Below are 27,254 nucleotides of genomic sequence, written 5' to 3'. Positions count from 1 at the left end.
GACTGGCCAGGAACTCCCTGCTGTTCTGGGTTCCATTATCCTAAATCCTCCTGGAGGTGCCAGAGCCCAACTCCTACTTGGACCTTCCTCTGGGCCTGGCCTCTGGGGGCCTCAGCTTCCCAGCAGAGGAAAATCCAAGGTCACTGCCCCCACGCCTTGGCCGTGGCAGATCTGCTCTTTCCCTTCCAGTGGGCCCCAGAGGGAGGATCCAGGGGGAGCCCTGGATTGGGTGTTGCACCTGATGTCTGACCCCCTCCCTCCAGGTGCTGCTGGGATAACGAAGGACCCGGACTCCTGCCTAGTCTGGGAGGTGTCCCCCGGCACCCTGGCCCTGCCAGGCTGTCCCGAAGCTTTCCTTGTGACCCACAGCGGGGCTCCCACCAGCTCTGGTCTGGGACTGCCGAGTGGCAGTGGCTCCAAGAAGCTGTGTCCTCAACTAACCTGGAAGGCTGTGTCTGCTGGAGCCATGCCCTGGGACAGGCCACCCCCAGGCCCCGGTCTGGGCCACAGGGGCCCTGGGGTCCTGGAGGAAGACAGCCCCCCATGGGTGTGTGGGGAGAGGCTGGCCTGTCCCCAGCTTATGTGATCCTGGGGCAGTCTCTGCCCTCCCCAGACCCTGGGGCCAGGAGGCTGGACTTTCCCATACAGCTTGCTGGGCAAGGTGCTGGCTGCAGCTTTGAAGACCCAACAGCCCCTGGACTACACAGAAAGGTGGGGGTCCAGGCCTCAGGGCGGCACTTCTGGCTCCCCAAGGGCTGGGTGGGTGAGGACCTCTGACCTTGAGGACACTGGACTCAACCTGGCAAGAGCTGGGCACCCAAGCTGCTGGCGCTTCCCAGCCTGGCTGGCCACTCTGGAGGACACTGGTCTCTACCTTGGGCTGGCTGTCAGCTTGGAGGTCTCCCAGGTGGGAGACTGTGCTGACAAGGAGCTGGCGTCACCAGGAGCGAAGGCCCTGGTGGCAGTGGGACACCACCTGTGCCCCATGCTTGAGACCTTTGGGTGTTCCCTGTCCCTACAGGGCTCCTCAGGTCCACCGAAGCACCCCCACTGCCCATCCCCTGCCTGACCATCCCCACAGATGCCAGGAACTGACTCTTGCCCCCAGGCTGGACCCCTTCCAGGGGCAGCGCCCAGGGGAGTATTCCCAGAATCCGTGGGGCAGGAGCCAGGGCTCTGGCTGCCAGAGGAAACAGCTATCCTCCAAGCTTCCTGTCCCTGGGAAGAGCCTGGTGGAGGCTAAGGTGCATCAGGAGAGGCCAGCACTCAAGAGTCACCTCCCTGCGCATGTCAGCCGCTCAGTTCACACGTTTCCATGTGGCCGAGACCCCCACCCCCGCAGCCACACACCAGGGTACAGCTGCCAACTTCACATCAGACCCCCCACGTCCCCACTGACGCTTGTCCCCTCTGCTCCACACACTCCCTCCCCACCACATCAAGGTGTTTCTGGTCTGGTGGGCCCCATTGGGCTGGCAGGAGACTCTAAGAGCCAGCCAGCTTAGTGCTCCCTACTCAGTTACTGGTTGGCTTGGCTTCAGGGGTGGGTAAGTTGGTGGAGCACCCACTTCCTACCAAGCTCTGGGGTACCCTAGGAGGGGGGCTTAACCAGGGGGTGGGATTCCCCCGAAGACCAGCCTGGCCTCCACTCCCACCCCAGCCTCAGCCCGGGGCCCCAGCAATGTTTTCTTGTTGTACAAGAACCAGGTCCAAGTGCTGCTTCCTCTTCCTTGCGGAAGCCAAACTGCTCCTTTATTTTTTAGAGCTGCTGATTGTGAATCTCAGAGTCTTAAGAGAGAAGCCAAATATATTCCTCTTGTAAATGAAGAAATAAAGCTATTTAAGTCATGCCCTGGTGGCTCCTGCAGCAAAGCAGCCTGGGGGGTGGGGATGAGGGGCATGAGGTGTGGGCACACTTATACTCAACCCAGACAGACACCAGAGCCCTGGGCCTGGCCCACAGCATCTGGGAGCCAAGGTCCCAAAGGTGTTGTGTGCTCAAGAGCAGCAGCAGGGCCCAGCTTAGAGCTGGGGTCTCTCAGGCCATGCCTGCTGCAGCAGACCCACTACCCCCAGGATAGAAGGGAGAACCTTAGACAGTAGCTGGTTTATTAAAATCATGGTGAAAAAGTCTCTAGGGTGGTGCAGTGGGTAAAGAATCTGCCTGCAAGGGAGGAGCTGCGGTTCGATCTCTGGGTCTCGAAGATCTTCTGGAGAAGGGAATGACTGCAACCCAGTCCAGTATTCTAGCCTGTAAAATCCCATGGATAGAAGCAGCCTGGCAGGCTACACACAGTCCATGGGGTTGCAAGTCAGGACTGAGCACAACAGGGTGACGGGGGTCACTCACAGCTTTTTCGCCTTCCTCAGCTGCACCTTCTTGGCCCCACTCTGGAGGAGGCTGGGGCTCCTGCTGGCCAAGGACAACCTGGCCTTTTTCCGAGGCAGTGCGGACTGTGGCGACTTGCCTGAAACTCCCTTTTGGGGCAGCTTCTTCTGACGCTTTTTGGCAGGTGGCTCCTCGGGGGATTGACAAGGCAGGGGAGTGGCTTCGTTCATCTGGGACAGCTTCTGGCTTTTCTTCTGTGGCTTTGGGGTCTTGGCGGGGGTGCTGGGGCTCACAGCAGGGGGCTCTGGGGTCGGACTCTTGGCAGCAGGTGTCCCATTCACCTGGGACTGTGCTGGGGACTTGGTCTTCTTCATCTTCTTCTTCTTCTTCTTCTTCTTCTTGCCGGCGCTGTGGGGCTGGTCCCCACTGGTGGCTTCGGACTTGGCCGCCGCCACCTCCTCCTGCGTGGTGGCCTCAGGCTTACGTTTCTTGCGCTTCTTGGTCTCTGGCAAGAAGCCCTTTTTCTTCCGCTTCATGCTAATGGGGCTCTGCTGTGTGGCCTGAGGGGCCTCCTTGGTATCCTTCTCTGGCTTGGGGCGCCTGGGGGGAAGTGAGCAGAGTAAGGAAACTTGTGGCCAGGGCAAGGGTGACCTGCGCCTCTGTCATCCTCAAGCTGCCTGAAGCTCCCACAGTGGGGACAGAGGACATCAGAATGCACGCAACAGGAGGGTCTTTCCAGCGCCCACCCTCCCTGAAACGTACTGGACTCCGAGGAACTTCATGGCCTGCCAGTAGAGGTCGTGGAGGCGGCTGGACCCGGCCGAGTGCTCCCCCTGCTGTAGCCTCTGCTGCAGCCTCGGCTGTTGGCTCTGCAGCACGCCCAGGATGGCGGTCAGGTCCATGGTCAGCTTCTGCAGAGGCGGGCAAGGCTGTGGCTGCAGTGGGGACCAGAGGCACGGCCCCTCCCCAGCTCCCGGTCCCCATCCCTCCCACCCTCACCCACCCCTTTATGGCCCCTCAGCCAGCCCTTCAGCCTGTGCCTCCCTAGCCTCTCTCACCTCAGGGAGAAAATAAGGACCCCAGGGGCCAAGTCTGTTCTCTCTTCCCAGGGCCCAAAGCCCACCCACCTCAGGAGGCACCACGCAGTGACCTTCGGGTCGCCAAAGGCCCTCTGCTCATCTCTCCTTCCCTGTCACGCACTGAGTGGGGTGTTTTTGAAAGCCACTGGCTTCCAGAACGGCCCCTCTCCTGGCTTTCTGCTGTCACTCTGGGTGTGGCTTCTCGGGGTCTGCCTGCTGCTCAGCACCTGCCCCCGCGGCACCTTCCTGGAAGCTAGAGCACTGGGGCTTTGATCAGTGTCTATGCCAAGGACCCCCACACCTTTCCCTCTGGGCCAGATTGGGGGAACCGGAGAGTTGCCCACAGCCGCCCTGTGACCCTCACGCATCTCACATGCTATACCCCCGCTCTGTCTCTGCCAGTCTAGGAGCCTGGGTTCCCACCTAACAGCTGTCTTCCCGTGGTTGCCAGCCCTCCCAGCCCCTTCTCAGCTTTCTCACTGGAGCTCGGCAATAGCAACCAGCTCACCCTACCCTGGCCAAGCACAGGATATAGCACTGCTGCTGCTGCTAACTCGCTTCACTTGTGTCCGACTCTGTGCGACCCCACAGACGGCAGCCCACCAGGCTCCCCCGTCCCTGGGATTCTCCAGGCAAGAACACTGGAGTGGGTTGCCATTTCCTTCTCGAATGCATGAAAGTGAAAAGTGAAAGTGAAGTCGCTCAGTCGTGTCTGACTCTTCGTGACCCCATGGACTGCAGCCCACCAGGCTCCTCTGTCCATGGGATTTTCCAGGCAGAAGTACTGGAGTGGGGCCACTGCCTTCTCCGTAGAGCACTAGCCCGCCTCAAATAAAGCCCAGTTTCTTCACCCTGGCATCCAGACCCTTCCCCAGATGGCTTCCCACCTGCCCCCCAGCCTCTGCTCAGACTGTGCTCTGCCCGCCTGGCAACCTCCTGCTGTGCCCAGTGCTCACCTCGTGATGGAAATTCCTGAACAGAGTGTTGAGCAGCTCCAAGGCCGCCAGGTCCTTCTGGTGCCCCGACTTGGTCTCAGCCTCGCCCAGTGTCCGCAGGATCTGGGGGAGAAGGCGGTTGGGCTGAGCACTCCGGAGAGCTGCTCGCAGCTCATCTCCCACGTGACAGACTAGGGTCCCCAGGGAAGAAACGTCTCCTGGGGGAACCCCAAACCCACCCCGAGGCACAGGGTCCAGCAACCCTCGCCCCTGGGTTCCCAAGGACCACAACCGGCCGGTAGGGGAGGAGAGCCCAGGGCTGTTACCTCGGTGACCTTCCCCAGGGTCTGGCCCAGCAGCTGCTTCCACTCTGGGTCCTTAAAGCACACGCGTAGCTCCCGTGTGGGCAGGGTCTTCTGGAGCAGCAGGCAGGCCTGGACCTGGGGTGGGGGCAATGTGGTCACCAGGAGCCTTGGCATGCTGGGCGACCCCCGCGAGCTCCAGGAGCCTGAAGAGGGGGTGCAGGTGGGGTTGCCTGCTGCGCCCAGCACAGCCCGCCTAGGCTGTCATCACCGAAGCTCTGGGCTCAGCTGTCACCATTGCCTGCTCCCACTCGCTCTTCTCAGGTAGTGGGGAGACCTGAGGCCAAGGAGGGCAGCAGGGCTATCAGCTGGACACGGTTCCTGGCCCCCTACTAACTCAGGCACCCTCTTCCTACCCTGACCCTCAGGCATACCCATCAGGCCAGGGCGTGACCTCTGAGGAGCCGGAGGACTCAGGCCATGTGGGAAGTGTCCCCCCATCTCCACTTACTCTGGGCCTACAGTGGCGGGGTTGGGGGGTACTGGCCAGATTGGAGGGACAGGCTCACCCCACCCTGTCCCCCAGGGCACCATTCCTGAGTCTCTCAAACAGCCAACAGACGTTAAGTCAAGCAGGTAATTCACACAAACCTGGGGCTGGGATCAGGGAAGGCCTTACCTGATGGCGGGGCCGCGTGTGGCTTGCCACGTGCTCGACCACGATGGGGAGTAGGTTCTTACAGAGCATCTGTGGAGGAAATGGTGGGCAATGAGGATGGGGCTCAGCAGGGGCCCAAGGGGGCGGCCTCACTCCACACTCACCGGGTGCCGGGCGAAGAGGCTGAGGAACATGGGGACCGTGAGGGGGCTGTTGCGCTTGGTCAGGAAGGAGCTCAGCGCTGACGAGTAGATCGGGGTCACAAGGCTCAAGTCCAGGCAGCTGGCAGCCTGCGCCAAGGGAGAAAGCTGCTGTGATGCCAGGGAGGGGGGGGGCCTGGCACGGGAGCCCAGCCTGGGCTGCCTTCAGACGGTTGAAGGCTGGGTCCCAGGGAAGGTGTGGCCTTGCCTCCCCGTCTGTGAAACGGTTAAGCTGGCTGCCCCACTGCCTCCCAGGACGCGCTCCCATCTAGCGGCGGTGGGCTTCCAGGCCGAGCCTCCCTGGGCCAGGTCTGCTCACCTCTGGGCCCTGGGGCTGGGAGCTGGCATCTTTGCTGGCTTTCTCCTTCTTCTGGGCCTTGCGGGCGGGCTTGTCCACCGTGCTGCCCCTCAGGACGCGGAGCAGGTAGAGGGAGGCGTTGAAGTGGTAGAGGGCGACGCAGGAGTCAGCCTGTTGGCCGGCCTGCTGCACCAGCTGCTCCAGCCGGGCGTACAGAGTCTCCACGCGGTCTCCCGCCGTGCGGCAGTAATGCCGGGAGCGGCACAGGTGATGCCTGCGGGAGGCGGGGGCAGAGCTGGTCGCAACGTCCCCCTACCCCAGCAGACCCGAGCCCCACTTCACAGGCGGAAACAGACCCCTAAAGACAGGGGTCTGACTGAGGCTGCGGGGGGAGGCCCGGGGCCACACACAGATCTACCCAGGAAAAGCCAGAGGGAAACTGGCTCCCTGAGTGACACCCCAACACCCCGATGTGGTCCTCAGGCCCATGAGCACCTGTCTCTCAGGGGACAGTGGCTTCCGGGCCCTTTGTAAAGCAAAACCAGGGTCGGTGTGCTCAGGACACACTGTGTGTCTGGGCAGAGAACTGGCTGAGAACGTGTGACCTGGGCCGGTGAGGTGGGGGCCCTGGGGGCACCCCCCCATCTCAAGTTCTTGGTAGGCCTTTGTCTCCACACTGCCCTCCCCCACCCCCGCCCAGGAAGCAGGGCTCTACCTGCTATCTATGTCTCCGTTGCTGGGCTCCCTGCTCCAGCAGTGCCCACCCCGCCTCACCCCACCTCTGGGGCTCCTCAACACCGAGGTGGGCCAGGCCACAAGCTGCTTATGTTCTGACTGTGTCAGACATGCCTTCCTGTTCTGCCTGTGGCCTCTGGGAGGATAAGCGAGCTCCACAGCTCCCAGCACTGCTGACACCTCTCCCAGGAAGCCTTCCTGGTCCCTCAAGACCGGGTTAGGTGTCCCGTCTCCTGCCCACTCGCCGCCACAGCCCCGGCCTGTCACAGTCGGGCACCGAGTCTGCTTTGCCAACTACAGGGGCCCTGAGGGCGTCGAAGGGACTGGGGGCCCTGTGCTGAGCACTGCAGGAACAGATGGGTGAAGGCTCCTGAGTGATGTGGGCCCTGGCTCCCACCCCTTCCCTCTGGGAGCCGGCTGTCCGGGCCCAGCCTCCCGCCCTCACGTGAAGATGCGGGCCGTCTTGTGCAGCAGGTCCTGCTCCTGCTTGGCGCTGCTGTTGCTGCGCATGCTCCGCCGGATGACGAGCAGCAGCGGCTCGAGCAGCTCCAGGACCAGGGGGTTCTCGGGCTGCTTGGTCACCAGCACCTCGATCAGGTCTAGGACCTGCAGTGGGAAGGGTGAGCTCAGCCAGGCGTGGGGGCGAGGGCGGGGGTGGGGGCGGGGGCGTGGGGAGGGGGAGGGCAGGGCCGGGGCTCACCCGGATCTGGAAGTCCCGCCGCAGCGCCTTCTCCTTCTGCAGCTTGTTCTTCTCGTCCTTCCGGGCCTGGATGCGCAGCTTCTGCTCAGCAAAGAGGCTGGCGAGGCTCTTGTCCAGGGCCATCATGGCCTCGTCCCCTAGCTCCTCGTCGTCGTCATCCTCACTGTCCGCTCCGCCCTGGGGGGTGTGGGGCAGGGGGACAGAGGCCTGGTGAGCAGCCCTTCCTCATGCAGAAGGAGCAGAGGGACGGGGGGCCCGGCCCCCACTCACCAGCGCCTTCCCGGCCTGCAGCACCGCCATCAGCTGCTCCCGGAAGCCCTGGTCCACGTCCCCATCTCGGTCCTCCTCGTCGCTGTCGTCGTCGTCGCTCTCCTCACTCTCTGAGCCTTTGCTGCCCTTGCTGTCCTCGCCGTCCGAGCTCTTGTCCTGTGGGTGGGCCACGTGTCACGCCTCCCCGTGGCCCACCGGGTGTCCGCCCACCCCCTGCCCTTTGCTGACAAGTACCTCCGCACCCCCTGGGGGCTGCTCCTCGGAGTCGTCCGTCACCACCACGTTGTCGTCCTCGTCCTGGCTCTCCTCCGGGTTCAGCACCTGCGGGGAGTCCCAGGTGGCTGTCGTGTCTGCTGTCCCTGCTCCCTCACCACCCCCTCAGGCCCTGGGACCTTCTCAACTGCCTTCCTTCCCCCTCCCGTCCAGTCTTGGTCAAAGGTCCCCATTTCAGGGAGGAAGATGGAGCCTGGGAGAGATCCAGTGTCCTTGAGAGACCTGACCCCAAGTCAGGGGTGCATAGCAGGAGACTCTGAAGGAGGCCCCCACCCCTCAACCATGCAGGTCACAGCAAGGACACAGCAGCCCTGGGCTCGGAGAGCCCCATCCTGGGACCCACGTCCCCAGAGGCCCCCACTTACATCCAGGATGAGCTGCAGGGCACGCAGGGTCAGATGGGAGCAGATGTGGCCGAACACGCTGCGGGCCACCTGGCGCATCAGGTGGCTGGGCTGGGCCAAGAGGGAGAGCAGGATCTCCACCAGCACCTCCACCCACGGCGGCTCCTGGGGGTCTGCAAGCAGGGAAGGGGTGAGCCTGGGCAGGGTGCCAGTGACCCATGCTGTTTGCCCATCACCCCCCACCAGGGACAACGACCCACTGGTGGCCTTGGAACGGGTCCGGCGGGTCTTCTCCCCCAGGCTCTTCTTGATGCAGGTCTGGATGTCGCCCAGGAGGTCACAGCTTTCTGCGGGGGACTGTGTGGGACAGGACAGAAATCAGGGGCCAGGCCCCATGCCCAGCCTTTGCTCAGCTGGGAGAGGGAGTGACCAAGGGGGCGGAGCTGGTATCAAGGCCCAAAGACTCCAGACTGTCCTGGCCAGTCCCCCTCACAATCTAGAGCAGAGGGCTACAGCCAGACCCCAGGAGCTGATGACCTAACATCCAGACACACAGTCTATGAGCCTCACAGAAGATGAAGCCCAACCTCCCCACCGGTGCCCAGGCTGATCAGGATCACAGGGCACCAGCAGGTCCCAGACTCCTGATCTGCAGTTCTAGATTCCTCCACGACACCTGGCTCGACATCGTTACAAAAAGAACCGGAAATGACTGATTTCAACAAATTTAATTTCAACTAAGTCTATCTTGGGCTTCCTTTGTGGCTCAGCTGGTAAAGAATCTGCCTGCAATGTGGGAGACCTGGGTTTGATCTCTGGGTTGGAAAGATCCCCTGGAGAAGGGAAAGGCTACCCACTCCAGTATTCTGGCCTGGAGAATTCCACGGACTGTACAGTCCATGGGGTCACAGAGAGTCGAACACAACTGAGCAACTTTCACAGTCCTTTCAAGTCTGTTTTGCTGAAGGATAAGACCAGACTCCAGCTACTAGCCACTGAGTTGAAAATAACCTGTTTGACCGCTGGTACCAAAAAGGCAGACTTTCCCTCCTTAATGTTGCAGGGCAGTTTCAATGTTTGGGGTGGGGGTAGTGGAAGGAAGGCCAGAACAGGGGCTCAAAAGCCTCGGGCATCCTTGCCTCTAGCGTCCTGGCTGTGGCCGGGTAACTTTCATCCATGTCAAGCTCACAGGTCCAGGGTCTGGGCAGCCCCTACTGGATGTCCAGTGCCAAGGAATGGAAGGGGCATGGTGACAAACTGTTCCCCACACTGCTTGTCCACGAGCTGGGCTGAGTCCCCAAGGCCTGGAAGCAAAAACCTCAGCCGAGAGGCCAGAAGGGAGTCCTGTCTCCTGAGGCTACTAAAGACCTGAAGCAACCTACAGGAGGCTTGTACAACTTGAGGGGAAAACCTCCAGAGACCTGGGTTCACAGCCAGAGGAAACCACAAGGGTCAAAAGCGCTGTCGGCAGTACGCTTCGCACACGGCCAAAATTTCTTTGTGGAAAGAACAGAAAAGGAGATGGAGTGGGTTTTAAAGAACCGGTTATGAGAAGAGGTACCCATGACATGAGAAATATAGTTGACAGGACACAAGACCCCATGGGAGGGCGGTGCTGGAAAAACACCCACTACCTTCAACTCACCACTGTAGGTTCCAAACGGGCAAGAGCTAAACAGAAAAATCGCGGCTCCACTCCGAACGGACCACAGACAGACAGAAGAAGCGTCCCCATGGTCGACGGGCCTGCCCAGAGCCAGGCCCCGCCCTTCTCGACATCCACCACCCTGGCCAGTAAGGTAGTTTGGGGAGGTCCTATGAGATAGCGGAGTCAGAGCCCCATGTTTGAATCCCAGCCAAAAGCTGTGTGGCCTGGGGTAAGTTACTTGACCTCTGTGAGTCTATTATCCCACCTGTTAGAAATGTGCCTGCCTCCAATCTGTGGATAATACCAACAAGGGACACTGCTCAGAAAGCTCAGGATAGAGCGTGTGCATTAGCTGCTCAGTTGTGTCTGACTTTGCAACCCCATGGACTGTAGCCTGCCAAACTCCTCTGTCCATGGAATTCTCCAGGCAAGAATACTGGAGTGGGTTGGCATTTCCTTCTCTAGGGGATCTTCCCGACCCAGGGATTGAACCCGGGTCTTTCACACTGAAGGCAGATTCTTTACTGTCTGAGCCACCAGGGAAGCCCAGGGTAGAGCTGGTGTCCAGTAAGTGGATGGAGTGGTTTTTCCCTTGAGCTGTACTTCCAACCAGGAGCAGTCAGCCTAGGAAACCTGTCACGTTCAGCTCCACAGAGCTGTTCCTGGGCCCCGCAGACCCTAGGTCTGTAGCCCCCTCCACTTCAGGCCGCCGTACCTTGAAGAGGTGGATGCCCACCAAGAGTAGCAGGTGCTGGAAGGCAGTGGCCTTGGCCTCTGAAGAGAGGGTGTCCAGTTCCTTCAGCGTCTTCAGCATCCTGGGCGAGATGAGCGTGCTCTCAGGCCACTGCAGCCAGCGTCAGACCCCAGGGGATCCCACCCATGTGTTCAGTGTCAGACCCCAGGAGGTTCTACCCACGGGTGGCAACCACACCCTCTCACCGGTCCCAGGCTTGGCGCTGCTGCGTGGTGAAGGCTGTCAGTGGAGCCACGTTGCGGCTGTGATTCAGCAGTACGTCTGCGAACTGCACCAAGTGGTAGGTCCAGGGCCGCCCATCTGCCGTCTGCTCCGGCGCCAGCCTGAACTGCGTGCTGAGGGTCTGCAGCAGACTGGTGGTGGTGGGGTAGGCGGGGGCCGTCAGGGTCATGGGCTGCGCTGGTAGACATGGCCACCCGACTCCATCCCCAGGCTTTGAGCCCCTGGAACTCACGGGGCCTCAGATGAAGAGCTGGAGAGAGTGGCGCCCATGCTGCCCGAGGTCACCTCCCCGCCCACTCGCCCACCCTCAGGCCTCTCCCGGGCTGCCCGGTGCCCACCTGAAGAAGGCACTGCACACCACCTCCCGGGTCCGGCCATCCAAGGCGAGGGTGAAGTGCTGCTCGGACTCAGGGATCTGCGACGTGGGCTTCTTTGTCTCGAAGAACGAGTGGAAGAAGCAAAACCTGGGGAGGGGGTGAGGGTACCCGCGTTCCCTCGGTCAGTGCCACCATCCTCACCAGCCACTCTCGGGTGGCCTCACCGAGGGCCTGGTGCCAGGAGGCGATGACGACAGAGGGGACGTTTCCCAGGCCTGGACCCCCGGCAGAACAGAGCCCAGCCCGAACCGGGAGAGGACCAGCATCCCTCCCTTGGAACCAAAGACGCGAAGCTGCGTGGCCTTGGCCAGGTCACCGCCACTCCTGTCCCTCTCAGGGCCGCCGTGAGGGTGAGTAGCAGCGGCAGTGTCGTCATTAAGGACCCCCCAACGTCGTCGATACACAAAGGCAGTGGGGGGAATGCTGAGCCAGCCTGAACCTTGGAGCTCCCCTGCCCCCTTACCCAGACTCCCTGGGGAATTTCCCCCAATCTCCTCCTGCCCAAGGGGCGAGGATGACTTGACCCTCAGGCTTTTGGCTCCAGGGGGGACCCAAAGCAGGTCAGACATGAGGCCGTTGCATCCGTGGGAAGTCAGGGTTCAGGCACATCTCGGGACGATACCTAGCCACCTCCTCGATCAGCGCCTCCTCCTTCTCCACGTGCAGGTTGTCCACGATGCTGACCAGGCGAAGGATGATCCACTTCCGCAGCCGGAACACAGCTCGCTCGGGCCTGTGGGCAGGAGACGAGTCCCGGAAACTGCTTAGAGGTGGTGAAATGGGTGTCTCCCATCCTTGAGACGGGAAAATCAACCAAGGCTCCCCAACACCCTGATCCCCAGCACAGGGCCACATGTGAGGAAACTGAGGCCTTTAAGAGCAAAGGTGTGGCTCCTCTCTGGCCCGAGGAACCAAGGTATTTGGGAGGGAGGGTCCAGGCCTTTGGGCCCCACAGGCCCACTCACCCATGGAACGAAGCGTCTTGGGTTTTCTTCTGGTTGTTGGTGCTGAAGTCCACCAAGGAGTCCAGGTCAGGCTGGAGGAACATGTCCCGCAGCCAGGCCACGTAGTCCTTGAGGGCGGTGGGACTCAGGAACTGCACAACCCGCCAGAAGGTGGGCACCACAGGGAGGCCCTGGTTGGTGATGGACGTGAAGGCCACTACCAGGGCCAGCTGCCGCTCGGGGTTGTCCTTGCAGCCTTCCAGGAAGGCCCCCACGTACTCGTTCATCTCCGGGGCAAACTTGTACTGCTTCGGGAGCTGCGAGAGTCGGGCACAGCGCTGGGGTCACCAGCCAGGAGGGGTCCAACACACCCCCAGCCTCTTCCACAACAAGTTCCCTGGGGCCTAGGGAGTCCCCTCCGTTGTACCCAGCTGGGTTGCTCAGGCGCCCCCACGTTTAGTCTTTGGGACAACCTTTGTCCTGGCACTTCTAATTGTTTTGCAGATGAAGGAAAATGAAGCATAAGAAAGCCTGGAAGCAACTTCTGAGGATCACAGGACTAAAAGTGGTGGAGCTGAGACTCGGCCCCTGTCCGTCTGGTCCCCCAGCCAGTGGAGCTCTTAACCCCTGCGCTGAACTCAGCCTGTCCTTCACTCGGAAGAGGGGAATGGCAGCTCTCCAAAGCTGGTGGTAAAGATGGAATGAGCTAAAAGCAAACCCAGCAGCACTTCCTGCACACCAGGCACTACTTTAAGCGCCTGTGGATATTAGCCTGGTTATCCTCACAACGACTCTAAGGAAGGTCCTGCTCCTTGGCTCATGGACAAGCAGGGGCAGGCACAGAGAAGGAAAGCAACTTGCGGGAGGTCACACAGCTAGCGGCGGCAGAGTCAGGACGGGAACCCAGCAGTCTGGTCCCAGGTTCCCTGCTCTTAACCACTTCTTGAGTCCCCTGTCGAGCACTTAGCTTAGTGTGCAGCATGTGGACAGTACTCAAAACAGCATCAGTGGGTAGCATTCCTGTAACACCAGCTAGGGCTGGAGAGGGGTCTGGACAGATTGCTGGCTGTACAAGCCTGGGCTGAGCGGCCTGGGAGCAGAAGGGCTGACCCTGCTACTCTCGGTTCGTAGGGGAAGATGCAGGGGTGGGGGTCGGCCCTCAGGCAGCTCCCTCTACCCAGAGGTGGGGGACACCCAGGTCCCCAGCCCCTCCTCCCAGGGGCAGCTGTGTTTGCCCATCCCAGGCAGGACCACTGACACCAAGAACCACCCTCTTTTCCGGAAGCTGGCTGATCCCTTCCATCCTCTTGGCAAGAAGCAGCCCAGTCACCTGGCCCTTTCCAGCAGGGTTGGGCCGCGGGGGCAGCGCTCACCTTAGCGGTGACCATGTGCTCCCCGTAATGTCGGATCAGGTCCCCTTGCATCACCAGCTGCAGCTGCTCCTTGGACAGCAGGGGCAGGGCTGCGCCCAGCAGGCGGAAGCACAGGTAGCTGAGGGGGCACACGACAGGGTCTGGTCAGAGCCCTCGGTCCCCTGAGCCACCCCTGCTCAAACAGGGAGAGGTCAATCGCCCACGCACCTGGCCGGCCAGAACTGCTTCTTCAGGAGCCCCTGCTCCACAACCTCCTTCCAGAACCATGGGAACTTGTCCTCCTGGAGAGCCAGGCGGAGCAGGTCCAGAGCCACGGTGGGCAGCTTGCGTTCCTTCTTCACAGAGTTGGCCACTGTCTTTAGCACAGTCACCAGCCTGCAGAGGTCGGGGGTGGGTGGGGGTGAAGAAGACTCAGGGGGCATTCTCCAGCAAACAAGGGCCAGGCGCCTGGGGCCACATGGACCCCCAACCCCGGGTCATGGTGCAAACCTGTGGATGGAGGGCCCACCCGCCCACCTCCCTCACACCTGGGGATGTTCTCGTCCGAGAACAGGTTGACTGGTCCCATCAGCTTCTCCAGCTTCTTGGGCACCTTCTGTTGGGCCAAGAGGAAGAGCTCCAGGTGCTCAGGGGAGCCGAGCACTGAATTCAAGTCAGGCTTGAGGACCTTGGGCAAGATCTCCTGCAGCGTGGTCTCTGGGACCTGGCGGTGGGGGAGACAGGTTGGGGGTGCGGAGGGTGCCCTCATGGCATCCTTTGTCTCTCCTGCTGTGAGCTGAGCTCTCTGGGCCCTGTTCTATCTCCCAGGCTCCCCCAAGGCCCCTGGCACAGCAACAGCCTGAGACGGGACAGTCACAATCCACCTTGTCAGGCAAGAGAATCACCAGAGAGGGTTTCTTAAAAAGCGCAAATTCCCAAGTCCTTGGAAACTGGGTTTAAATAAGCACCCCACTGATGCTGACTAGCCCAGGACCACCCTTTTAATTATTCCTCTTTTGGGTTTTGCAGGACTAGCCTTTTTTTTTTTTTTTTTTAAACAAGGAGTCCCCAATGAAGATCTGGGATTTGAATTCAGGTCCTTCCAGCTCTGTGGCCAGGGTTATGCAGAAAGCCTTGGCCTGGGATGTGCCAGTCCCTGGCTTTTTCACCACAGCAAGGATTCTAGGTACTAGCCCACCTCCCCTCCCAAGCAGGGCAGTGGGGACCCCAGCTCTGCCCAAAACAACAATGGCAAACATGTTTAACCCACTGGGCACATGTCAGGCGCTGTTCTACAAATGCATGGTCCAATATGGAAGCCACTGGTCACATGTGGACACTGAGCATGTAAGATATGCTAATCTGAACAGAGATACACCGGTGAGTATAAAATACACTGGATTTTGGAGACTTACCACGATAAAGAATGTAAAAAACCTCCACAGATTTTCTGATACTGACTGCACATGAAAATACTTTAGATGTTAGACTAAACCATGTTATTAAAGCACATCTCTTTTCCTTCTTACTTTTTAAGGGAAGTTACTATAAAACATCGTGTTCCATTTATGCTTCCGTGGGACGGTACTGCATTTCCATGCATTAACCTGTGTCTTCTCCGTGCTCTTCTATGACGGGTGGCGTTAGTTACCCAAGGCTCCACAGCTGGTGAGCCCATACCTGAGAGAGGATGTCCACCAGGGCCTTCTGGGGCTGTTCTTGAAGGTGGTTGTAATGCTGGCCCAGGGCCTGCAGCAGCTTCACTGACTTCATCAGTGCTTCTGAGTCCTGGTGGTCCCAGGGGCAGAGAGGGTATGAGTGGGGCGTGCCACTCTCCCCCACCACTCCAAGCCAGTCCACATAACCCCAGAACCCTCAAAGCTCTTACCTTCACTAGCCTGCCTGACTGAAAGAGGGCTAGCACCCCAAACAGGTTTCCAAAGAGGGCAGGTCTCATCATCCCCTAGAAAAGGATTCCAGGCACCCGTGAGAAGGACCCAAGCATTTCCCACCCTGGGGACTGCTGATATCCCCGGGGTTGCTAACTCTCACCTTCTTAACCTTCTGCAGGTCATGTCTCTCCTGTATTTGCTGCAGGATGCTGCCCAAGGGGATGTCTTCGAAAGACTGTAACAGCTGCCAGGAGGAAGAGAGGGGCTCAGGGGGGGTGGCCCTGCCACATCCCAACAGATGTCAATCTCTTCCTACTTCTCCCTTCAACTTCTGCCCTTGGGAGCAGGCCTTGGGCCCCTGCTCCCACCCCAAGGATGCCTCTGAAGCTGCCTACCCGCCTCCGAGCAATGCTGATGATGGAGCACAGCTGTGAATGGAGCTGACCCCCGTCTCCCTGTCCCATGCATAGCTGAGGTGCTTTGGCCACTAGATTGTGTTTCCCAAACACGCTGTCCCCACAGCCAGCTCTGAGCTCCCCCTAGACTGGTCTTCAAGGACTGGGTCTCTAGAGGCCTTCCATTTGTCCAAGCTCCTTAGATATGGCTTATAATTAGCTGTGTGCCCCTTGGGAGAAGAGGGTCCTGAACCCTGCAGAGGTAAGAGAACTCACCCCAGAGCTTACCACCCCCGAGTACATGTACCTCGGAGGCTGGTCAACCCAATAGCAGCCTCAATCTCCCTCTCTCCGCCTGCCTGGGCTTCTCTGCACAAAGGCCTTGCTTACACAATTTTCTCCGCATCCACGTGGGCACACCTCCCATCGGCTCGCCTGAGATCCTACCCCTACTTGTCAGTTCTCACGTCCCTTGCAGCTGGGACATCTGCTCTGCTCACTCACTCCCCCACCGTTCTGACCAACACAGGTGGACCCCTTCCAGGGGCCACCACCTCACCTGTGCCAGGGCCAAACTGTAGCAGGGCCGGGCTGCTTCTCGTCCACCCCCGAGCCCAGTGATTAGGCGCTTCAGGGCGTACTTCATCTCGGAAGATCCCTAAGGAACCAAGCACATCCCCAGGTGGACCAGTGAGAAGGGTCGTCTGGCACCGACCCATGCCCGCTCCTCGGCGCGCGCTCACCTGGGGCGTCCAGGTTCGCGACCACGTGACCCCAAGCTCGCCGCTACTAGCCAGGATCTCTGGTGCTCCTGCCCCAGGCCCCGCCACCATACCTTCGGCTTTGCGCGCAGATACTCCAGCAGTTTCTCTGTGGCCTCAAGCCGCGTCTCCTGCTGCGGCTTCGCAATGTCCCAGAAGAAGTCCAAAAACTCGCGGCTGTGCTTGAGCAGGCCATGACGGTCGGCAGGCCGGGCGCCGCTCTTCTGGGCCTCTCCCGGAGCCAGAGGCTCGGTAACTTCCATACTCCCCGGCTCCGCCATGCTCGTCGAACACGTGGGCTCGGAAGACAGCCTCTTCCAGGTCAGGTCGGAGCGCATGCGCAATGAATTGGGTCGGCTGGGGGCGGAGCCGGCTGGAACGGGGGCGGGGCGGACGGGGAGGTGTGGCTCTTCCTCTCTCTTGGCGCTCAGGAGTTCGGAGTTCATTCCGATTGTGATAGGAAATCACCGGAGGGTTTTATGCAGGCACTAGCCTTGGTCCTATTTAACTGCCCCGACGCCCCCCGCCTTGTCGGATTTTATTTTCCAGACCAGGGATGGGTCAGGGATGGAACCTCGGCCCTCCGCAGGGAGAGAGCCGAGTCCTAACCACGATACCTCTAGTGAAGTGAAGTGTTAGCGACCCCATGGACTGTAGCCCGCCAGGCTCCTCTGTCCACGGGATTATCCAGGCAAGAATAATACTGGAGTGGGTTGCCATTTCCTTCTCCAGGGCATCTTCCCGACCTGGGGATTGAACATCGCGGGCAGATGCTTTACCGACTGAACCATCAGGGAAGCCCCAGGGAATCCCCCCATTCTGCTGCTGTGTGGAGGATGAATTGAAGGAGAGCAGAGGTAAAAGCAGGAATACCAGCTGGATTGAACCAAGTGCTGAGAAAATTCCAGCTAATCTGGAACAGGTGGGAGGTGACAGAAGCGAGAGGGATGCTAGGCTTGGGGCTAACATAAGCAGGTAGACTGTGGTACTGTTTGGGCTGGGGAAGAATTCTTTGTCCGGGAGTTGAGGGGTGAGCAGCGGGAGGGAGGTGGCGGCACTGAGTTCTAGTAAGTCAGAGATACATTCATTTTACAATGTGGGGCAGGAGTGCTAATGGCCACTCATTTCTTGGTTTGAGAACTGACCTATGGAGGATTGTAGTTCAGAGAGAACCCAGCCCTCTTGGAGGTGGGGAGGTGAGGGCCAACCCGGCCTTGAAACCGCACATCCAGCTCCAGCCCCCTCTGTTCCCCCTTGGGACACCTCCTACTCACCATCTCAAACCCCTTCCTTGCTCTATCAGTTTCAGAAAGTGAAAACTGGTTTATCTTGTGTGTGCTGCCCCAGGAGGCAGGGGAGTAGAGCAGGGAGGAGCAGAAAGACACTAGCCTGGTTCTGCATCCCTGGGTGGCAAGTCTCCTGTGTTCCCTGTGGTTGGAGCCCAGACGCCTCAAAGGCTGATGTGAAATTAACCAAGAAGCGAGAGTGGCACATGGCATCCAGGAGACTTGATCTTTATTTTGTTTCCAGCCTGGTTGAGGGAGATCAGTGGCGTGTGGCCTGGAGGGAAGCACGGAGGTTCCAGCATGCCCCCAGGATCTGCCTGCTCTGCCCAGAGTCTCGGCAGGGGTGTGGCTTTCTTCCATCTGTGCTTCCCAGAGCTGGATCTGAACTCAAGGCTGTCCCCAGGTTCCTGGTGTTCTTTCCTCATTATCCTCAGATTCTTTAGCTAAAGAAAGAGCCGAACTCAAGTCCAGACAACAGTCAGGCCGGAAGTGAGCCAGCATTGGGCACAAAATGGATGTACACTCTTTATGCACACCATTGCTGCTGGGCTCTCTGCCCTCTCTGTCCACCCTTGCCAGACACTGCCCCACCTTAAAACCCCTGGAAGGGGCAGCAGCCACTGGGGACACTGGAGACATGGGCATGCTCTGTGTGGGCTGCCACCTGGAGCAGGGTCCCCTGGCCACAAGCTCTGGGGCTCTCTGTTGGTCCTTGCTGGTCTGGGGTTTGGGGCCCGGCCAGGTGGCTGAGCAGAGCGTGAGTCATGACTCTGGCAGCTGCAGGGGTCCCTGAAGCCACCAGCCCCAACACATCGACCTCTGTGTCATCTGAGATGCCACGAAAGATGAGGGGACAGGCCCAGGCGCCAGCTGCAGACTCAGCCACCAGGTTGCTGAGTAGAACCCCGGTGCTTGGGGACAGGTGTCCAGAGCCAAAGGAGCTGTTGAGCGAGGAGGTGAGAAGGAGGACGGAGCCACCGCTGTCCACGGTGGCCAGGACACTGCTCCTGGGGGCTGCAGCAGCTTGCAGGAGTGCTGGGCAGGGTGCAGGGCTGGGCCCTGCGGACTGTAGAGATGCTTTCAGCAGCTCCAGCAGTTCTGGGCCAGCTGAGGGGCTGGGGGTGGTGAACAGGATGCCCTGGGGCACAGGTAGCTGCAGGGCTGGCTCCAAGGTGGGCCTGGGCCCAACTGAGGGGCCCTCCAACCCCAGGTCTTCGGCCAGCAGACTCAGCAGGGCATCCCCGGAGAGGTCTGGGGTGGGGGCCAGTGAGGCCTTGTGGAGCACAGCTGCCAGCTTGGTGTTGGTGACTCGGGTCCCGGGGCCCAGGGGTGTCCCGTTAGCATGGCAAAGTAGTGGACAGAGGTCCTTGGTGTCCTGGGCTGCCAGGGCGCTGGCCAGGGATGTGTCCACCAGAAAGCCCTTTTGAGCCAGTGAGATGGGGCCCACCAGCAGGTGTGGCCAGGGCAGGCGGCCGAAGTGAGTGTGCAGCATGTGCAGGGCGGGCAGAGCCGAGGGCAGCCCCAGGCCGGGGGCCAGGGTCTGGGCTGGGCCCGATGTCAAGGCAGTGGAGTTGCCCGAGGAGCTATTGTGGAAGAGGCCCCAGTACATGGCACCTGGGAGGAGACAAAGGGGCCACACAGGGGTCAGGGGCACTAGGTAGTCCCAGGTGAAGTGTCAATGACTTAGCCTAGGGTTAGTGGTTACTGACCAGGCCTGGAGATGGGGATCAGTAACCAGGCCTGGGGTCAAGATCACACTGATCTGGGGTCAAAGGTCACAGCCTAGGGGTGGGGCTACTGCCCAAGTCCTAGGTCCTGCTCACCAGCCAGCCCTGAGGTCAGGGCTGCTGACTGCCCGAGTTCCAGGTCACTGCTGAGGCCCAGGGTTGGGGTCGCTGTCTGGGGTTGTGGGTTACTGACCTAGCCCTGTGGCGTGAGGATGGACCACTGCCAGACACAAGGCTGCTCCAACTCCAGCATCCACGATGTTGCCCCCGGCAACAAACAGCTCTCGACCCAGGCGGGAGCACTCAGCTGCAGTGAGAGAGGGGACTGTCTTGAGGTGGGGAGCTGGGACCAGTAACCCCGCCCCCTTCTTCCTCTGAGCTACTCCTAGCACTGACCTGCTGGGCTGATGATGGCGCCGTGGTGGTACATGCCAGGCCTGTGGGAGTGCCCGCTGGCTGGAGGGGCCCCAGAGCCCAAGGCTCCTGGAGAGGCACCACTGCTGCAGAGTTGCCTCACGGCCAGGGAGAAGCCGACGGCCAGCAACAGCAGGGCAGCCACCAGTTGGGCCCAGGCCCCGGGCAGATGGCCAGCCTTGTTCCTGCAGAGAGCGATGTCCTAAGCCAGGGCCAGGCAGGAGGACATCCACGAACCCCTGGAGAACCCAGGGACTAATTCCCAAAAGGTTTGGTCATGCTTGTAGGAGGAGAAGTTTGCCAAGGAGAAAGGGTCTCCTGGCAGAAGACACAGCCTTGTGAATGGAGACGTGGAGACGGGAAGGAGCTTGGGGAGGGTCTCTGGAGAAGAGGGGGTTGCACAGGTAGGGTCCAGCCAGTCTGGAGGGATGCCTGAGCGGGGCTTGGCAGGCTCCAGGAGCCAGGCCCGGCCAGGTATAGCCAGAACCAACCTGCCCAGCAGGTGCCTCCTGCACCAGGGGGTGGGGGCTGGGAGCCTTTGGCAGAGCAGCCGGCAGGGCTGACTTAGTACAAATGTCCCTTTGGTCGCACAGACCTTGGATTGACTGGCACTGGCCAGGCCTGGGGCTGAAGCTGGGGGAGGGGGTCCCTGCCTTCAACCAGAAGATTCCTGGGGCTGGCGAAACAAAGAGTTGTCTGGCCCTCCTTAGAGGCTCCGGAGGGAGGAACTTGCCAGCCTCAGGCCTGAGTCACTGAGTGCCCAGACCCCTCCCTGACTCACCCAGAGGAGTCGTGGGGCCTGGAGGCATCCGGAATGAGCTGCTCCGAAATCTCCTCTTCCTCCTCGGACTCCAAGCTCGGCTCCCAGACCTGCAGCTTCTGGTAAAGCACAGGCCCTGCTTCCGGTTCCATGGTTCCACAGTGCCTGCCCTCCTGCCTGCCAGTCTTCCAGGCTGAGGAGGCTCTGCCTGGGCTGGTGGGTGGGAGGTGGAGGAGCCCTGGGGAAGGGTGGTGTGGAATCTAGAACAGGTCTGGGCAGGGCACGGGGCCAGGGAGGCTGTGTGAACCCGCCCCATTAAGGCACAGGGCCTGAGGGGCTCTCGTAGCAGGGGACCTGGTTTAGGGGATGCAGGGGAGGAGGAGCCTGGTCCTGGGGCCACAGGCCCTGAGACCCAGGACATCTGTGGGCCCCTCCCTTTAGGAGGAAAGAAAGTGAAAGTCACTCAGTCATGTCCGACTCTGTGACCTCATGGAGTATACAGTCCATGGAATTCTCCAGGCCAGAGAATACTGGACTGGGTAGCTGTTCTCTTCTCTAGGGGATCTTCCCGACCCAGGGATTGAACCCAGGCTTCCTGCATTGCAGGTAGATTCTTTACCAGCTGAGCCACTGGGGAAGCACCCCTTTAGGGGGTACAGCCTCTAAATCTCTCCTGTCAGGCTCTAATCTAGGGACAGGGGAGAAAGAGGACGTCAGTACATTGACTTGGATCAGGTTCCGGTATGGGGGGGGTGTCTGGTCTCTGTCTGGGGTCAAGGCTCAGCCTGAGGCCACTCCAGGGATCCGGGCTTCCCTATTTGGGGAAGCAACTTGAGTGGTGAAGGTATCAATACCTCTCTGGGCCTGTCATGAACATCTTGTCCAGCAGGTGGCGCCATAGACCTTTTGGGGAGCCCCTGCCTGGAAACCAGGTGTCCCAGACTCCTTCACTCTGGGGTTCACGTTAAGGAGCTGTTTTCTGGCAAAGCTGTGTAACTCTAGAGAGTGCTGCAATCTCATTCCTTTTCCAGTCATCTCTCTCCTGACCACGCTCTACTATGAGGGCCTCAAACCCCAAACCATCTGCCATACACTCTCAGCAGACTACCTGTCCTTCTTCACATAACAAATCAAAGGGGACACACAAAGACCCCCCCTCCCCCAATGTCAACCCCCAACTACAAACCCACCTTCACATGGCTCCAGTCAAAAAGCCGATCTCTGCCTCTGGTTCTGGCCCCGAGCCCTCCCACTTCCTGCCTCTTGCTTCCCCAGGGAGCTCACTCTCTCACTAACCCCTTCTCTCCTGTAGTTTCACGTCTTCTCTACGGGTTCCTTCTCAGCATTTAAACAGGGGCCAGTCTCCAGAAATTCCCTTTGCTAGGTATGTGCCCAACAGTCACGTACTAGAATGTTCATAAGTGCACGAATTGGAACAGTCCCATATTCGAAAGCTCACACATCCATTATCAGGAGAGTGAGTGGGGTGGTCACATGGGGAGTACTCTGCAGCTGTATGCGATCATGTAGATGGATCTTACGGGCGCACGAGGGCTGGCAGAAGCCAGAGCAGGAAGAGCACATCATATTTGTTTCTGGTGTGGCGGTTTAAAGACCCTTGGCAGGGGAGTGGGGGGAGGTCGCCTGTCCACCTTGTCTTTTGGGTTTTCCTGGTGGCTCAGCTGGTAAAGAATCTGCCTGCAATGCGGGAGACCTGGGTTTGATCCCTGGGTTGGAAAGATCCCCTGGAGAAGGGACCAGCTACCCACTCCAGTATTCTGGCCTGGAGAATTCCATGGACTGTATAGTCCATGGGGTCGCAAAGAGTTGGACACGACTAAGCAATTTTCACGTGTAAATTATAAGAACAGATGAAACCAGCCTCTGCCATTACCAGTCAGCAGGAGGAGGCAGAGGGGCGTCTGGCACACTTGGTGATACTCTGTTTCTCCGTCTGAGGTTGGTTACCTGGGTTCCTGATGGTGCAAGTGCATCAGCTGTCCATGTGATGTGTGCACTTTTCTGGAGGTGTATTGCATTCCCATAAACAGCTTTGAGAAAGCTTGAGTACTTTCTACACTAGAATCACAGCCACAGATATCATCTTTTCATCTCATTTGACTCTCCAGCCACTCCTCTTTCCCGCAGACTCTTCACAAGGAGGTGGAGTGGTTCTCTAACTGGTGTGTTCGGAGTTAACGCTTCCCAGGTGGTGCTCGAGGTGAAGAACCTGCCTGCCAATGCGGGAGATGTAAGACGAGAGTTTGATCCCTGGGTTGGGAAGATCTGTGGAGGAGGGCATGGCTACTCACTCCAGGATTCTTGTCTGCAGAATCCCATGGACAGAGGAGCCTGGTGGGCTACAGTCCATGGAGTCGCAAAGAGTCAGACATGACTGAAGAGACTTAGTACGCACAGACAGGGAGGGGTGTGTTAAAACCTGATTGCCCGGCTCCACTCCCAGAAGTTGTGATTTTGTAGGTCTGACGTAGGGACCAGAAACTTGCCTTCTGAGCTCCCAGGGGATGCTGCCACCGCCAGTCCTGAGATAAGCACCTATCTACAAAAAATATACACCTGCTGTCGCCTCTTCCTTGCCTATCTACCCACCACCACCACCCTGCCACCCACTACAAGCTGGTTTCCACCCTCAACCTACCAGAGAAACCTTCAGTTTCTAGGTTTTGTGATTTCTTGGACCGATAACTCATCAACCAGCTGGAGATACCATCATAGGGTGGCCAACTTTTTATTTTGCCAAGGGTTGAGTGAGGGGGTTATGATTATGATCTGAGCTCGTTTTATAAAAATAATTTCACTTCCTGTTAATACAATGTGGGAAGGTTGCAAGGTCACAATGAAAGTCGGTCCTTCCTTCCGAAGGAAAGGCAGCTGGGAACCCTGTGTATCTACCGCCCCGTCCTCAGCCTGGCCTCTGGGCTGCTGGCACTGTCTCCCTTCACCCAGCTGACATTCTTTGGTGCCTGTCCAGCCAATCTTCCTCTGTCCTTAGAACTATGCCCTGGAAAACTCTCTGGGACCAAGACCTCCACTGACTGGGTCTGGGGGAACCTTTCCTGGGTGCTCTTTATCACTCCCACAGCTCTGGGCCTAGACAGCACTGCCCACACCCCCAGAGTCGCTTATTAGCTAAGCTTCAAGTCGATGCCAGACAGGCTCTGGGGATGAATGGCGGTCAGGCCAATGAGCAGAGGGTGCCAATCATTTCCCTGGGAGTTGGGAGTGGAAGTAGCTTTTGGAAACCAGGGTTTGGTCTAGTTTCTGCCACTGACTTGCTATGTGACTGCAGGCAAGTCGTTTAACCTCTGGGTGTCTTGACTCTATTTCTGTAAATAGGATCCTCTGTGGGTCTGTCCTCCCAGGATTGTCATGAGGATTTGACAAGGAAGTACATTTAAAGCATTTAGGCCAGTGCCTGGTACCCAGTAGACTTCAGTTCCTAGGACTTTTCTGGTGGTCCAGTGGTTAAGACTTCGCCACCCAATGCAGGGGGCATAGGTCCAACCCCTGGTTGGGGAACTAAGATCCCACATGTGGTGCAGCGAGGCCAGAAAATTAAAACAAAAACATGAGTCCCTTCCTCTCTGTTCTATGGGCCTCTGTTGGGCTGTAGTCCGCCAATCTGCAAGCCTCATAATTGCCCAGCCATGATACCAAAGAAAGAACCCAGAGATGGCAACAGAAACATCAGTGATTTACTGGGAAGGGAATCTTATAAGTCCAAAGCAAAGTCCTGGAGCAGCATCCCACCATGGGCACCAGTTGGGAGGCAGAACATGGCAACAGTCTGCAATACTCAAGCAAGAAGGTGGCTACCATTAATAGGGGGAATTGACATCATGTTGGTTCATCAGTTAACCAGGGAAATCAGTGGCTGGGGCAGGGGGTAGGAACGTTATGATTAAGAGGACTAGATAGTCATGTGAAGTATGGTGTAGGTGAGGCAGAGACCAGACAAGCAGAGGATGTATGGAGAGCAAGAGAAGAGTCTTCTTGAGTGGCCTGACCATTGAGGCCACCATCAATCTATAATGCTAAAATGATATGGATAAGCTTTACTTCTTCAACTATACATACACACATGTAGACACACACATACCAGATGCCTCTAAGTGTGAAGTGTAGGACTATAGTTTCACTCACGCCTTCATCATTTTTTAAATTAAAGTATAGAGGACAGGGAGGCCTGGTGTGCTGCAATTCTTGGGGTCGCAAAGAGTCGGACACGACTGAGCAACTGAACTGAACTGATAGATGACTTACAATATTATATCAGTTTCAGGTGTACCACACAGTGATTCAGTATTTTTAGTCATATTGCATTTAAAGTTGTTGCAATGACTACATTGATGACTTCATTCTCTTATCCTAATAGTTCTCAACTTCATCCTAACGGTTCTATGCATTAGAATCACCTGTAAGCTTAAAAATAATACCCAGGCAGGCCAATTAAATAAATCAAAATCTTTAGGTTGGAGATTCATCAGTTTTTAAAAGCTTGCCAGGTGTTTTTAAAAGCTTGCCAGGTGTTTTCAATGTACAGCCAAGGTTGAGAACCTCTGTCTGATCTAGCCTGCTAGTTCAGGGATTACCAACGTGCTAATCCCTTCCCGTCCCCAGTCTCACATCAATGGAGTCAGCATCTCTGGAAGTGAGCTCCGTCATCAGGATAGTTTTTCAAGCTCCCCAGGTGGGCTTCCCTGGTGGTCCAGTGGTTGCATGTCCACCTTGCAATGAAGGGGACTGCGGTTGCCTTCCTGGTTTGGGAAGATCCCACATGCCGTGGAGAAACTAGGCCTGAGTGTCAAAACCACTGAAGCCTGCATGCTCTCCGGCCGGCGAGCCTCAACTATGGAAGCCCTGAAGCCTGTGCGCCTAGAGCTCTTGCAACAAAAGAAGCCGCCTCAACAAGAAGCCTGAGCACTGCAACCAGAGCACTGCAACCAGAGCGCAGCCCCAGCTGGCCGGAACTAGAGAAAGCCTGCACGCAGCAACAAAGACCCAGTGCAGACAGAACCTAGTTAAATAAACGAAAATTTTAAGAGAGATTCTTAAAAAAAGAGCTCCCTAGTAGGGTCTAATAGGTGGTCAGATTTGAGAACTGCTTCCTCTACTAATAGGTGCATTTATCAGGCGCTCACTGGGTGTTGCTTCTGCTGAGGGCGGGCAGTGAGGAGCCTGCAAACAGCCAAAGGTGGGTTGTCCTCCAGCACTCCTGGCTGCTCCTACAAAAGGGGCAAGGAAGGATATGGGCCCAACAGCCAGTTTTTTTCCAGTCCCCTCTAGCTGACTTTCCTGCTCACTGTCTCTGGCTCAGACCTGCCGTTGAGTGTGCATACTCACCCACGCATGACCTTATAATTGGACCCTGGGACATACTGAGATTCGACTCTAATTATAAACTTGGAGGCAATGAAGTGTGGTAGGGGGGAAAGAATTGGCTTTTCCTTGCAAAATGACTGTGATATAATCAGAATCTGGTATTTTAAAAATTACAAAAATCAGCCCAAGTGATTCCAGTTGCAGATAGCACCAGAAAGGGCTTCTGAGCAGGTCAGGAACAGCCTCAATAGACAGTGTGCACGTGCTCAGTCACATCCCACTCTGTGACCCTGTGGACTGCAGCCGCCAGGCTCCTCTGTCCATGGGATCCTCCGGGCAAGAATACTGGAGTGGGTTGTCATTTCCTCCTCCAGGGGATCTTCCCGACCCAGGGATCAAACCTGCGTGTCCTGCGTTGTCCGGTGGATTCTTTACCACTGGGCTCCCCAGAGGAGGCAGTATTAGAATGGGTGAGCCTAGCCCACTTGTGTGCCCCTTTCCATAGAGGAAGAGTTCGTCTTAGAGCCAGAAATGGAATTGGGGAACTTCAGCTCCAGTAGGAAGTCATTACATGGTCAGGGTCTTTTCTGAATATTTCTAATCAGAAGGCCCGAGTCAGGAAGCACCTCTGTTGTCCCCTTCCTGGCAGCATCTAGTTCTGTAATTAACTAGATTAAACTGCTTTAATCTCTGTTAAGTGTTCCAGTTGCCTGTGGGTGCCAGTCTTCTCCTGCTGCTGAGAGCCTCATTCATCTCTGATGTTACTTCCGGTAGTGGGTCTGTCAAGTTTTAGGCTGCCTCCTCTCTCTACTACTTCTTCCTAACGGCACCCAGATTTTTTCTACTGAAGAATTATTCCTCTCCACCCCCATGATGTGTGGATGTGTGCTGATCGAGGAAAAAACCCAGGACCACTAGATGGTAGTAGCACACAACGAGCTGTATGAGAGTGACTCCAGGATGGGCTTGCAGTTAGGGCAGGCTCCCCACGGTGGGGGCCCGCCTGGGGCCGCCTCCTGGAAAGGAAGAGGGCAAGGGGCTTCCCCAGGGAGAAGGGACTATGAGAGGGAGTTTACGTGTCTAGACGAGTCCCTTGATCAGAGAATTCCAGAGAGCAGCAGTGGCGTTGGGGCCTTTGACAGCTCTGGGGTTTGTCTTACCTATGGCCGGTAGATGTTGGGTGCAGTTTTACAGGGTGTGTAAATCAGGCAGGTGCTAAGGGGCTTGAAAATACGATTAGGGTTACATCTAAAGCA

General features: G+C 58.1%; 3 protein-coding genes across 5 annotated transcripts in view; 1 reads left to right on the top strand and 2 right to left on the bottom strand.

Moving 5' to 3' along the window:
- The window catches only part of SPNS2 (sphingolipid transporter 2), a 37,689-nt gene extending 35,841 nt beyond the window's left edge, over nucleotides 1–1,848 (top strand). The window contains exon 13 of the mRNA XM_040243710.1: nucleotides 264–1,848. The gene's annotated coding sequence lies outside the window, so the exon portion shown is untranslated. The remainder of the gene's footprint in view (nucleotides 1–263) is intronic.
- MYBBP1A (MYB binding protein 1a) lies at nucleotides 1,718–17,431 on the bottom strand. Of its 2 annotated transcripts, XM_040243707.1 has the most exons (26): nucleotides 16,543–17,431; nucleotides 16,267–16,365; nucleotides 15,473–15,556; nucleotides 15,309–15,383; nucleotides 15,101–15,208; nucleotides 13,969–14,144; nucleotides 13,649–13,816; nucleotides 13,442–13,559; nucleotides 12,090–12,385; nucleotides 11,747–11,857; nucleotides 11,086–11,211; nucleotides 10,711–10,878; nucleotides 10,487–10,586; nucleotides 8,384–8,480; nucleotides 8,145–8,296; nucleotides 7,741–7,827; nucleotides 7,507–7,662; nucleotides 7,237–7,413; nucleotides 6,982–7,142; nucleotides 5,823–6,075; nucleotides 5,468–5,593; nucleotides 5,325–5,393; nucleotides 4,670–4,783; nucleotides 4,365–4,466; nucleotides 3,092–3,240; nucleotides 1,721–2,929 (listed from the first exon to the last, which is right to left on the bottom strand). In XM_040243707.1, exons 1-26 carry the CDS (start codon nucleotides 16,912–16,914, stop codon nucleotides 2,347–2,349), a joined length of 4,227 nt encoding a protein of 1,408 aa, XP_040099641.1. In that variant the 5' UTR covers nucleotides 16,915–17,431; the 3' UTR covers nucleotides 1,721–2,346. The 2 variants fall into 2 exon arrangements, with proteins under 2 accessions (XP_040099640.1, XP_040099641.1); XM_040243706.1 differs by having other exon boundaries at nucleotides 1,718–2,929; nucleotides 8,145–8,480.
- A 530-nt stretch (nucleotides 17,432–17,961) lies between these two features.
- Nucleotides 17,962–21,169, bottom strand: GGT6 (gamma-glutamyltransferase 6). Of its 2 annotated transcripts, none has more exons than XM_040243708.1 (4): nucleotides 20,677–21,169; nucleotides 19,878–20,080; nucleotides 19,675–19,788; nucleotides 17,962–19,368 (listed from the first exon to the last, which is right to left on the bottom strand). In XM_040243708.1, exons 1-4 carry the CDS (start codon nucleotides 20,805–20,807, stop codon nucleotides 18,347–18,349), a joined length of 1,470 nt encoding a protein of 489 aa, XP_040099642.1. In that variant the 5' UTR covers nucleotides 20,808–21,169; the 3' UTR covers nucleotides 17,962–18,346. The 2 variants fall into 2 exon arrangements, with proteins under 2 accessions (XP_040099642.1, XP_040099643.1); XM_040243709.1 differs by having other exon boundaries at nucleotides 18,633–18,777; nucleotides 19,671–19,788.
- Nucleotides 21,170–27,254: the final 6,085 nt, after the last annotated feature.

The sequence above is a fragment of the Oryx dammah genome, unplaced genomic scaffold (assembly GCF_014754425.2).
Source record: "Oryx dammah isolate SB20612 unplaced genomic scaffold, SCBI_Odam_1.1 HiC_scaffold_8, whole genome shotgun sequence".
NCBI classification, from domain to species: domain Eukaryota; kingdom Metazoa; phylum Chordata; class Mammalia; order Artiodactyla; family Bovidae; genus Oryx; species Oryx dammah.
Note: the sequence above shows the minus strand (reverse complement) of the source record. Positions and strands in the feature narration are given on the sequence as shown.

Bases quoted from the DNA above. Each gene is read 5' to 3' on its own strand.
- MYBBP1A (XM_040243706.1), bottom strand. From the start codon at position 16,914: ATGAACTCCGAACTCCTGAGCGCCAAGAGAGAGGAAGAGCCACACCTC. The intron at 11,212-11,746 runs GTATCGTCCCGA...CCCCCTCCCCAG, and splicing joins CTGATCGAGGAGGTGGCTAG to GTTTTGCTTCTTCCACTCGT. The intron at 7,143-7,236 runs GTGAGCCCCGGC...TTCCCACTGCAG, and splicing joins GGCGGGACTTCCAGATCCGG to GTCCTAGACCTGATCGAGGT.
- GGT6 (XM_040243708.1), bottom strand. From the start codon at position 20,807: ATGGAACCGGAAGCAGGGCCTGTGCTTTACCAGAAGCTGCAGGTCTGG. The intron at 20,081-20,676 runs GTGAGTCAGGGA...CGCTCTCTGCAG, and splicing joins AGGCCCCACGACTCCTCTGG to GAACAAGGCTGGCCATCTGC. The intron at 19,369-19,674 runs GTCAGTAACCCA...GTCTCCTCCCAG, and splicing joins TCCTCACGCCACAGGGCTAG to GTGCCATGTACTGGGGCCTC.